The sequence below is a fragment of the Numenius arquata genome, chromosome 14 (assembly GCF_964106895.1).
Source record: "Numenius arquata chromosome 14, bNumArq3.hap1.1, whole genome shotgun sequence".
Taxonomy (NCBI): domain Eukaryota; kingdom Metazoa; phylum Chordata; class Aves; order Charadriiformes; family Scolopacidae; genus Numenius; species Numenius arquata.
In genome coordinates this window covers 5389915-5401571 of record NC_133589.1, presented here as the reverse complement: position 1 = coordinate 5401571, position 11657 = coordinate 5389915, and the positions used below count along the sequence as shown (strand labels likewise).

The 11657-nt window shown below is 67.9% G+C and overlaps 1 protein-coding gene across 1 annotated transcript; it reads right to left on the bottom strand.

Moving 5' to 3' along the window:
* Nucleotides 1-348: 348 nt before the first annotated feature.
* Nucleotides 349-11231, bottom strand: LLGL1 (LLGL scribble cell polarity complex component 1). The gene is made up of 22 exons (XM_074158657.1): nt 11151-11231; nt 8346-8443; nt 6167-6248; nt 5949-6079; nt 5395-5553; nt 5155-5317; nt 4921-5056; nt 4789-4843; nt 4536-4680; nt 4225-4461; nt 4042-4109; nt 3576-3729; nt 3065-3169; nt 2559-2851; nt 2316-2469; nt 2084-2237; nt 1700-1983; nt 1196-1460; nt 970-1084; nt 793-863; nt 534-699; nt 349-427 (listed from the first exon to the last, which is right to left on the bottom strand). The coding sequence occupies exons 1-22, from the start codon at nt 11229-11231 to the stop codon at nt 349-351; spliced, it is 3195 nt and encodes a 1064-aa protein (XP_074014758.1).
* Nucleotides 11232-11657: the final 426 nt, after the last annotated feature.

The following is an 11657-nucleotide window of genomic DNA, read 5'->3' as shown; positions in this document are numbered from 1 at the left end:
GAGGGGGCGTGGGGGGGTCCAGTCGAGTCGCGCGTCCCGGGAATCCGAGCACTGAGATGGGCCGGGGAGGCCAGCGATGCCTGTGGGTGACACAGACCCTGAGAAGGGGACCTGGGGGGGAGCCCAAGGACACTGTCCCACCCCTGCTCCCCACCTCTCTACAAGCCCCAGGGACCACAGTGCCATCGTGCCCAACCACAGCCCCCGACGAATGGGGATGCTGGGGCACTGCATGGGGATTCCAGCTCCAAACCCCATGGCACCCCAGGGTTTGCAGCCAGAGCCATGTCCCCACCATGGCACAGGGGCCACACACCCCCATATCCACCCTGGGGACCACTGCACACCTCACTTGATGAGGATCCCTGTGGGCCGTGCTTCATCCTCGCTGGCGTTCCTCAGGTTCCTCTCCACTTCCTCCGAGGACCTGGGGCAGAGCGGAGTGAGAGGCAGCCGGGGCCACCCCCACATCCCCTCAGTGCTGGTGGCAGGGGCTGTGGGCACTGCTTACACCATTTCCCCCCGCTACTCACGCCAGGAAATCCTTCACTTCCTCCACGGTGATATCCCCAGTGGTGTCCAGCGGGTTCTCCATGCTGCTGTTGGGGGAATCGATGGTGCCAGGCGAGGAGGTGGCTGGGTGCTCCTCGGGGGACCCTGGGGAGCCATGGGGATGGGAGGGCTTTGGGGCAGCCACGACACAGGGCCAGCCCAGGTCAGGGCACACGGGGACACAGTGCACACGATGGGGACAGGGTGATCACTCACGGTCACTGTCGGTGGGGGAGGATCGGCCCTCAGGGCTGCATGGGACGTGGGTGCCATTCGCCTGCGGCAGCTTCGGTGTTGCTGTCAAGCTGTTGCTGGAATGAAAGATGGGGAGAAGTTGCTGCCGAAGCCAGTGCCAACGGGCAGGGGTACAGGGGTGCTGCCATAACAAAGCCCCAACATCCCTGGGGTACATCCCACCTGAGGCAGGAGGTGTCCTGGAGCCGGGCAACCTCCAGCCGGCACAGTGGCTCTGTCACGTTCCTAGCGCTCAGCGAGAAGCGCTCAAACTCGGATGGCGAAATTAGGTAGAAACCTAGAAGTAGCGGACAACAAAGAGCCTCAGGGACCCTCTGTGAGGCTCCAGCCAGAGACAATGTCCCATCTACAAGGGACTTCACCCCCAGTGCAAGGCTGCTGTCCTCACCCTGGCCATGCTTGGTGAAGACGCAGGAGGCGATGCCACTGATGTCCTCTTTGCGGATACAGCCATAGTGGACCTGGGGCCGCAGGCCCGGCACGGTGAAGATGTGGATGTCACCCAGGTTGGTGAGACAGGCCAGGCAGTTCTCCATCCGCTCCTCGGAGCCAGCGCTGGCCAGGCTCACCAGGGCCACTTTCCGCACACGGCAGCCCTCGTGCGCTGTCAGCTTGAACTTGGTCTTGGCACTCACTTTGGGCAGCGTGAAGACCTGAGGGGGGCAAGAGTAGCCAGGTGCCAGGGGGGAACAGGAACCTGTGGGGTTTCGGGGGGCACTCGAGCAGCCTCCCACCAGGGAAGCACTTCCCCCTCAGAGCCACCACCCTGGGAACAGGCATAGGAGTGCCCCGGCCAGTCATCTCCAGCCCCATCCCTGCACCCAGAGAGATAGAGATATGCAGAGAGGACACGGGACATGTTGTGGGTGGTGAGTCCCATCCTCACACTCACCTTGAACTGCTCCTCGGAGGAAATGAGCATGGAGTGGCTGCCCTGCATGTCGGGGGCCTTGGCCAGGTCCCGTGAGACCTCGTAGGGCTCAGGCAGGGGGTTCCCCCGCCCATCCAGCACCGCAATGGCCACCACCGGCGCCCGGTGCATCAGCTGGATCTCCTTCCCCAGCACCGCCTCCACCGCCCGCTCTGAAAACTTCTCCTGTGATGGCACCTCCAGGGCATAGGCGAACACCGAGCCAGAGTTGGTTCCTGCCCACATCGTGGGGCCGTGGTGGGCAGCTGTGGGGACAGAAGCAGCGTCAGAGCCCCCTCCCCACAGCGTGGCACCAGCCAGGTCCAGACTGGGGGCTTTTCCCAGGAAATGGGGGGAGGGTCTCACCGTCTCGGAGGAAGGTGTCGGCAAAGTAGAGACATCGCACCACCCCTGAGAGCGAGTCGTCAGCCGAGCGGGGCTCGATCCGCCGCTGCACAGGCGTCATCTCTACCTCGGGGGGTCCCGCCTGCTCAGCCAGCTGCGCGTTGGCCTCCTGCACCTGGGGAGGGGGACACAGGGGTCAGCCCCTGCCCAGTGGGGACGAGGAGCAGCCATGGAGTCCCTGCTCCCTGCCCACCTTGCTGGAGGGGCTGCTGGTGTTGAGCCTCTTCTTGCCCGACACCCGGCTCTTGCGGATGCGGCGGAAGGACTGCCGCAGGGACTTCTTGAGGGACTTCACGCGGGACAGGGGCCCTTCCATGGCCAGAGAGTCGTTGGGGTGTAGCGTACACCTGTGGGCACCGATGTCACTCAGTACCCGGACCCCCACCACATCATTCCGAGGAGGAGGGGTTCCCCAGCACCAAGATCTCCCCCATACCTGGCCAGCACGGGGTTGCGCCGGTAATAGTCGAAGAGTCCGAAGCCATGGCTGGTACCGAAGGCCACGAGGTTCCACTCGGAGTGGAGGGTGACAGCGGTGACGGCGGCGGGGGGCACGCACTGCACCAGCACGCTGGGCTGGAAGCCAGGGGCAAAGGGCAGGGGCCCGTTCCTGGGGGCCAGCCGGTCGTGGCCCTTCCAGGTGAAGCCCTCACGGTCCTGCAGCAGGTCCACCGTGGCCACGCTGACCGCATGCTCCGACTTCTCGTCACTCAGCTCCATCACCAGCACCTGCAGGGGACAAGCACAGACGGTGGGGGATGCGTGCCAGCCCCCCCCGGGACAGCCACCCTGCTGCAAGCTGGGGGCAAAACGCAGCAGGTAGGAGCCCTTCATGGACACAGATGGGGGTCTTCAGGGTCTGAAGCCACCCTGTGTGGTGTCTCCTTGAGGGGGGAGCAGAGAAGAGCTCAGCAGCCCCCACTCTGTCCCTTGCTGCCCTACCTGCCCCGCTGTGCCGGCCACCACCATCTTTGCGGTGTACTTGCAGAGAGCGATCTTCTGCACACCCAGGCGCGGGTCATCACTGTAGGGATCAAAGCAGCCCACCTGCGGGAGGGATGGGAGGGCTGGGTGCCTTCATAAAGCTGTGGGGCAGCGCCCCATTGCACCTCCTCGTCACCCCCACCAGCTGGCGGGTAGCAGCTGCGGTGCACAGGCTGCTCTGGGCATCACGCCCAGAAAAGGTCTGTCCCCACGTGTCCCCCAGTTCCCCCCTGATACTGGGGCAGACCCGCGAGATGGGGGCATGAGGAACAAGCGTCCCTTGTGTCCCCACGGGGCGTCACACAGCAGCTGTGCCCCGAGACGGAGGACACGTCCCCAGGGTGCAGCTGGGATGGCTCCAGCGGGTGCATCCTCCGTGCCCGCCTCTGGGCTTGTCCCCTCTGCTGCTGGGGGAGACAGGGGGGTGCTGGGGTCCATAGCAGTGTCCCCCCCACCCCGGGGACCTCACCTTGCGGAAAGGTGGCCACTCCTCCTCGCCTGCCTGGTTGAGGCTGTCGTTGTGCTCACAGTCCGTCTGGAAGATGTTGGCGGTGCCCAGCTTGTAGAGGGGCTTCAGGGAGACCCCCGAAGCATCCCAGAACCGCACGGTGCCGTCCTCGTGCCTGGGGGCAGGGGGGGACACGGGGAGGCCCTGTTAGCGCAGGGCCCTGACATCTGCCTGGCTAACAAGAGCCGCCTGTGTGCTGGGAGCCACCGTGCCAGAAGCCAGGGGACAACACAGTGGGTGACACACTCCTGTCTGGCCATCAAGCCAAAGGAGAAAAGGGGCAGCACCCCCCCAGTAAGAGTGGTGGGACGCCCACCACCACCCCATCCCACTCACCAACCGCAGGAAGGGGTTGAGGATGTGTCCCCACACCCCCTGGCACATTTCAGGTTTCCCAGGGCCCCCTCCCCACTGCCAGGCCACTCACCCAGTGAGGAGAAGCCCCCTCTGCGTGGGCTCCTGGGCCAGGTTCTTCCCCCCGTCGATGGGCCAAGCCTGGAGGGAAGGATGGAGGACGGGATCGAGGCCACCCATGGGAAGCAGGAGCCAGTGTCACCCCTCCACCAGCCCATCCTGGGGGCTCGGGGGCCTCCCTCTCGCCATCACTCACCGCAGAGGAGAGCCGGGGGCTCTGCTGCTCGCCGGCGCTGATGATTCTCTCCCAGAGCTTGAGGGGCACGTTGGAGACATGGCAGGAGCAGGTGATGGCGGAGGAGTGGAGCGGCGCCAGGTACGGGGCAGGGATGGTGGGCCAGCCTGGCGTCTGGAGGTCGATGGCCACCAGCTCTTCCTCCACCAACACCACAAGGGCACGAGGGTTCTCAAAGCCTGGGGAGGGGGGAGATGGCTGCTACTAGTGGAGACCCCCACCACAGCCCGCTCCCTGGGGCCACCTCGGTGGGACATACCTCCCTCAGCCACCTCAGCACTCTGCACGGTGAAGAAGTCGATGACACGGGAGGTGAAGTCAAGCGTGGCCAGGGTCTGGCCCTGTAGCACGCTGACGCAGTGCCGGTCACCGTAGCTGGCCCGTGGCATTCCCCCACTGAAGATGATGAAGGGGTTCCTGGGGGGGATGAAGCAGCCTCCATCAGACCCCGCAGAGCATCTTCCCCGCAGCCCAGGTCCCCCCAACCGTGCCCACCACCAGCCCAGCCCGCTACGGGGGACGTACCCTGACTCACAGGTCCGCCAGAGAATTTTGCTGATGGCTTTGCAAGGGAACGGACCTGAAACAAAAATATCAACCCTGTAGCTGCAGCATCGGCACCAGGATCACCAGCCCTCAGATTTGCCCCCCCCGTACCGTAGGGGATGGTGGACATGACAGGCTGCTGGGTCCTCTGGCTGGTGCTGCTCACCGCCCACACCATGTACCCGCCATCGCTGTGGGAGCTGACGATGCTCTTCCCACTCTGCTCCCAAGCCAGGCTCTCAAGCTGCTGCAGGGGCACACGGGGAGGGGGCTCGACATTCAGGACAGGATGGGGAGAACACACAGGAGGCTGCAGCCCCGCCAGCCCCCCACCAGTCCCGGTACCTGGTTCCCCAGGAAGAGGTGCTGGACGGTGCGGGTGCTCTGCTCCCAGAGGACCACCAGCCCCCGGCTGTACCCGATGAGGAGCCGACTGCTGTCGCGTGGGTGCTCCTGGATGGACTCCACCGGCCCCAGCGCCTTCCCGCAGCGGTAGTCATCAGGAACGCTGCAGTGGGGGACAAACAGGGGAGTCAGGGGGGGCTGGGACTGGTGAGGAGGGGGCACAGGGCCGGCAGGGCTCACCTCTGCAGGATCTCATCTGGGAAGAGGGTTTTGTCCTCCAGCAGCACCAGGGCGGGCAGGGCGAGGAAGTACATCGTGCCACCCTCGGTGCCCAGGCAGGCCACCGCACCGGTGGACGTTGGCAGGACCACCGTCACCCGCGTGATGCCGGGGGAGCAGCTGGAAGCGGGAGCAGAGGGGCTGCGTCAGCCCTGTGCTGGGTCTGGGGGAGCAGCAGAGAGAATCCAAACCTCCCCCGCCCCAAGGCTGCATCCCCATCAGCCCAGGAGGACGGGGACATCCTCAGTACTAATAGCAATTAGCACCATTAATCACCCCCAGGACCTGCCAGCACCTATAAAAAGCCCAGGGCTGCATTTCTCTCCCCCTGCAGCATCCCAGTTGGGATCAGAGGAGCATCCCAGCAGGGAAACCACTGCCACCAAGGGGACCTTGGCTGCCATCCCGCCCTAAGTGGGGATGGTTGCTCCCACGCACCGTTCCCAGCCGGCAGCGGTATCGCTTCCAGCCGCAGCCCCACATGGGGGCGGCTGGTGACCCCCCCAGGCAAGTACTTAGCACTGTCGGACCCTGGGCGTCCCGGGAGGCCGAAGCTGTGGGTCTCTTCCAGGTGAGAGCAGCCCTCCTTCTGGCAGACCTCCCAGAGGTGCAGCGTGTTGTCATCCAGCAGGGAGAGGAGCCAGCCCTGGTGGGGGGTGGGGGGGGAACACACAGCAGGGTGAGTGGGGGGTCAGAGGGGCTGCCTCCGGGCCCCCCAGGGACACCTACCTACCTGACCGGGGAGGAAGTGCAGCTGGGTGACAGTGGCCGTCTCCTTGTGCAAGCCTGTCAGCTCCACGCCCGGTGCACCATATCTGGGCGAGGGCCGTCAAAGAAGCAACGAGGGTAGAGAATGCCCGGACCCCCCCCAAAATTCCACCCCCCCCACCCAGGTCACAGTTCTGCGAGCAGGAGCCAGTTTAGCCCCACGGCCCCAGGGAGAGCCAGGGCTGAGCATCCCTGGCAGCACCCCACGCTGGAGCCAGCCTCAGTACCATGGTCTCCAGAGCCGGCTGGGATCCACCAAGCACTTCCAACCGGGACGCCCCGGGTCAGGATGCAGCCGGCACGTGGCCGGGGTGGGTGTGAGAGGGCCAGGCCGGCTCCTGCCCTCTGTCAACCCTCTTCTTCCTCGGCTGCAGGGCCGTGGCGGTGCAGAGGCACCGGCAGCAGGGTGGGGTTTGGCATGCACCGGCACAGCCTCACTCACCCGACTGGTCCCGGCTCCTCCACCGGCAACGCCGCTCGGCAGGAACCGGGGCAGGACCCGTGGGGCAGCTCCAGCACCGCACGGTGCACCCCGACCTGGCGTCTCCCCGACACCCCTGGACCCAGTGAGCCCCTTCCCCCAGCCCGGCATCGCTGGTGCAAGGCGCAGCTACGGTTGGGCACACACTGTGTTCCAGGGGTTTCTATCCACCAGCCCCTATGGTCCTTGCTCCCGGCCGCCCCCCTGGTGCCCTCGGCACGGAGAACTGGCCCGGCGGCTCTTCCCAGACCGGCAGGCAGGAGCTGTCTGGCGGCGCCGGGCACAGCCGAGCTGGCAGAGCCAGGCCAGAGCCACAGAGGGTTTGGGGAGGCCAAAGGATGGGGCGTGCGAGGAGGAGCACGCAGGGGGGCTCTGGGTGCTGCAGTGATGGGAGATGCCACTCATCCTTGCTCCTCCTGGGGGCTTTGCCCACCCAATGGTGCCACTGGCATAAAGACAGGCAGCCCTCAGTGGCTGGGGAACGCCGGTGGCACCAGCTCACCACAACTGGGTTCTGAGCCCAGGGACCCCCAGTTGCCCATGGGGATCCCCCAGCCTGTGGCACCCCTCGATGCCGGGCTGTCTGCAGCTGGATCCACCCAGCCCAGCCGGGGAGCACCCATGGGTGCCCCCACTAACCAGTAGCACCAGTCAGGCCAGCTCCGGCTGCCACCTCGCCCGGCCCCAGCTTCCCCAGCACCCTGAACCTCCAAGAAGCATCTTCTGGGTGGCAAACGGAGTGGGGCTGGGTGGCCACCAGCTGCAGTGCCGCAGACAGGACCGTGCCACCCCACTGCCAGCCCCGAGCCGGGTACCACCCCAAAAACATCCCCGGAGAGGATGCGCAGGGCACCGCAGCCCCCTGCCACGGCGGCTCCACAGCCCCTGGGTGGGGTTCGACTGAGGGGTGGCCGGAGCCAGCACCCCACAGCGGGGCGGCCGAGCGGAGCGGCCGGCGACGTCGCGGCCGGGCTGGCACTGGCAGTGAAAAAAAAGAAAAAAAACGCCATCTTTGTGCTCGGGAGGCAGCGAGCCGCCGGCCGGGGCGGGGGGAGAAGAAGGAGGAGGAGGAGGAGGAGGAGGAGCGCGGCAGCCCCTCTGCCCCCCTCCAAACCCTGACCCCAGCCCCGATCTGGGCGCAGCCACCCCCGCGTCCCCCCCCCCAGCATGTCCCCCCCACCACCAACATTCCTGCGGCGCGGGGCCCCCCGAGCGCGGGCCGCATCCAGCCCTGGCCGCCCGCCAGCAGCCCTCTGAAGTCTCCCTGCACGCCGCCGGCAACAAAGCCCGGCCGGGCCCCGCGTCGTCGTGTCGTGTTGTGTCCCCCCCCCGCCCCGTGCCCCCCACCCCGACGCTGGGCCTGCCGGAGGCCCTGCTGCCCTTCGCTGGGTTGATCCGGCAGCCACCCCCCAAAGGTGGCCAGGAGCCCCCGCCGGGATAAGGGAGGTGACACCGGGAAGCACCCCCCCACCCTTGGCGTTTCAGGCGAGGCGGGGGTTTCCTCCGGCCCCCCCTTCCCGGCCCAGCTGCAGCCCAGCTGGACAGAGGGATGGAGGGACGCCAGCACGGCCATGTCTCCCGGCATCCCCCGGGATGGGGGCAGCTGGGGGGGTTGTGTACAGGGGGGTCCTTACCTCCTGCCCTCAGCGGGGGAAAAGGATACAGCTTCACGGCTCCCGCCTTGGTGCCGATGGCCATCACGCGCAGGACGGGGTCGTAGGCCAGGGCGCTGGGCTGGCTGGGGAAGCCATGCTCCACCGTCTGCCGTGGGGACAGGCAGGTCAGAGCTGGGACCCCCCACACCTCTGGACCCCCCCAATCCCTCCTCTTGCCCCCACAGCTTCCATCCCGCACCAGCCTGAGCTTCATCCCCATGATGGAGGAGCATGAGGATGCTGCCTTGTCCCCCACTGCCACCGAGGGGGTGTTCTTGGGGTGGTGGAACACCCCTTATCACCCAGCTTCCACCTGACACCCCAAGATGGACCAAAACCAACAGCCACACCAAGGGACAGGGTAGGTCTGACCTTGCACGAGCTTCCCCAGACGGCACCTTGGGGAAAGGACCCCCCACCCTAAACCCCTGCCCAAGGTGTGGATGCCCCAGGAGGGGTGAGCGGGGTCCAGCTCAGCCCCACAGGCAGGAGGGACCCCCACCACGACATCCCTGGGGGTCCACGGTGGCAGAACCAGGCGAGCAGGACCCACCAGTGCCGGGGACATCCCCTCTGGAGCCATGTGCCGCCCGCGGGCACCTTCCCAAGGAAGTCCCGGCCGGCAACGGCATGCCCGGGCTCGCCGGCCAGGGAGGGGTTGCCCGCCTGGCAGCAGGGGGACGCGGGGGGCACCCGCCGCCCCAGTCCACAGGGAGGGGATTGTGGGGCTCGCGGGGGAGCGGCCCTGGGGGCAGCTTGGCTGAGCGGCGACGGCACGATCAGATGATACGGAGGCGCCGGAGCCAGACTGGCCGGATCCTGACCCGCTCCCTTTGTCTGGGGCGGCCGAGGCGCACCGGGGTGGCTTTTCACACCCGCCGGCACAGCCACTGTCACCCGCTCCCCTCCAAAGGGCCACCTCCAGGGGCGTGCCAACGTCCCCAGCCCAACCAAAGGGTCCCAGCCTGGCTTGTGGGGGGGTGAATTAGTTGATGCCTGTGTGTCCCAGTCCCTGTGACAGCCCCACGCAGGGTCACCCTGAATCCCCCTGGGACGCACACGCCGCACTGGAGGATGGTGGTGGGAGCTGGGACGGCAGCAGCACAGGGACATCCCAGAGATGCTTTAGGCTGGGAATCGATACAATGACCCCAAAAAAGACCCCACAACACTCCCCCAAAAGCTCCCCTGCACCCTGAGCCCCGTATGGGGGACGTGGGTCCCAGCCCTTCCTCCCGCCCGGCAGCGGGGCCGCATCCGGCAGGCTGTGCCGGCCCGGCCAAGGCGCGCTCCCGGCCAAATTACAGCAAATCCCAGGCAGATCTGGAGCTCGGGAGGAAAAACAACCGTTAATGGGAGGCAGGTGGGCAGCCAGCAGCCCCAGCGCCAGGCCAGCCGGAGCGGGGCCACTCCCCGGCCCCCCCAGGATGCCCCACTGGGTCCAGACCCCCCAGGACGCCTGCTTGGGCAGGATCCGGCCATGGGACCATCTTGCCCAAAAGCGGGGGGCTCTGGTTGGGCTGAGCCTCGCACCCCAGCAAGACCCTCACCCGCAGGGGTGAGTCTTGGGGGACGGGGCTGTGCCGGGGCGGTGGGTGCTGGCTGTGACCCCCTCCACTACGGCGCACCCCAACACCTCTCAGCCCAGCCTTGCTATGGGGTGATCTTGGGGGGTCCCTCCGGTGCACCCCACATGGCAAGCACCTAACGCCGGTGCCAGGACGCTGCCAAAGGATGGACAGACGGACGGACACAGTCTGGGCTCAGCAACGGGCCAGGGACGGTGTCCTCCTGCTCCCGGGGCCAGGGCCGGAGGAGGATGGTCCCAACACCGTGGGGCTCCTGGGACGGGGTGCACCGAGCCCCAGGGGGCACCCACTGGCACAGCCCATCCTGCCGATGCGCCGAGGGAAGGGTCTGGTACCCCAGGGCTGGCGGGGTCCCTCCCCAGTGGTTTGAGGAGCTCGGGGGGCTCCCCACGCCACATAAGGGGGGCTAAGCAGGAAAGCTCCCCGGTGGCAGTGGGAGGGAGGGCAAGCTCTGGGACTCCGATGTCGCCGGTCCCCCTGAGACACAGCTTTGGGGTGCCAGGGGACCCCAAGCCCCCAGCCCCGGGGGTCACCACCACAGCCCTTCCTGCTGACACAGAGGCTCCAGCCCCCCCACATCCCATCCCTAGGTGGGGGGGCTCCCCCACGGGACATACAGACGGGGATGCTCCAGGGCCAGACGGGATGGGGGGCTGTGGGGTGCCCCGAAACGCCGCTGCTGGTGAGCGAGGCCTGGGGGGAACTCAGTGAGTGCAGGAACCAGGGTGCTCGGGGGAGCCCCCACCCAGGGGGGACCGGGGAAGGGGGATGTCGCACCTGCGGGGGAGTCGCATCCTGCCCCAGGGAGCCCCCCGGGTCCGGGAGGGGGTGTCCTCTGAGGCGGGGGTGCCCGCTGCTCCCCCGGGGAGGAGGGCAGCCCCCTAGCCTGCCCCCCCCGGGGTGCCCCCATAGCCTGCACCCGGGGGTCCCGCCCCACCGAGGGTGCCCCGTGACTCCCCGGGCGATCCCGGTGCATTGTTCACCACCGAACCCCGGCCCCCTCCCGAGGGGTGAACCCCGGTCCCCAGGGGGGCGGTGCCCCGTGCGCTGCTCCCCTTCCCGGAGGCGGCATCCCGCCTCGGGGGGGATGCCGGAGCCTGCATCACCGGGGGACTGCCCGCACCCCGCTCCCGGGGCCCTGCCCGACACCCCCGGTGGCTCCCGGTGGTCGTCCCCCCCACCACCGCCGGGGGCTCGCCGCCGCACCCCCCGCCCCGGGCGCACCTTGCTGAAGGCAAAGAGATCGTGCCGGAGGCGGTCGCGATGTGGGTCGGCGCCCTGCCGCCGGAACCGAAACTTCATCATGGTGGGGCCGGTGGCGGCCCGGTACCGGGCGCGGCGGGCGGGGCCGGCGATCCCGGGAGCCGGTACCGGGGCGGGCAGTCCCGGTGCCGTTCCCGGTTCGGACGGTGCCGGTCCCGGCCGGTAGGGGGACGGGGGAGCGGGGGCGGTGGCGGGTCCCGGTGCCGGTGGCGGGTCTCGGTGCGCGCGCCGAGCGCCGAGCGCCGCGCGCCGAGCCCCGGGCAGGCACCGCCGCGGCGGGGCGGGGCGCGTGCCACTGACGGACAACCCTCACCGCCAATCAGCGCACGGCCGCCCGCACAGCGCGGCGCAGCCCCGCCCATCCGCGTCACGCATGCGCGCCCGCGGGGGCCGATGGGACTTGTAGTCCTTCACTTCAGGCGCCCTCTGCGGGCGCTTTATTTATTTATATTCATTCCCCGCCCCCCC

Excerpts from the sequence above, each read along its gene's own strand:
- LLGL1 (XM_074158657.1), bottom strand. The coding sequence starts at position 11,231 with ATGATGAAGTTTCGGTTCCGGCGGCAGGGCGCCGACCCACATCGCGAC. Across the intron at positions 8,444-11,150 it reads ATCTCTTTGCCTTCAGCAAG|ACGGTGGAGCATGGCTTCCC; the intron begins GTGCGCCCGGGG and ends TCCCCACGGCAG. Across the intron at positions 428-533 it reads GAAGTGAAGGATTTCCTGGC|GTCCTCGGAGGAAGTGGAGA; the intron begins GTGAGTAGCGGG and ends GCTCTGCCCCAG.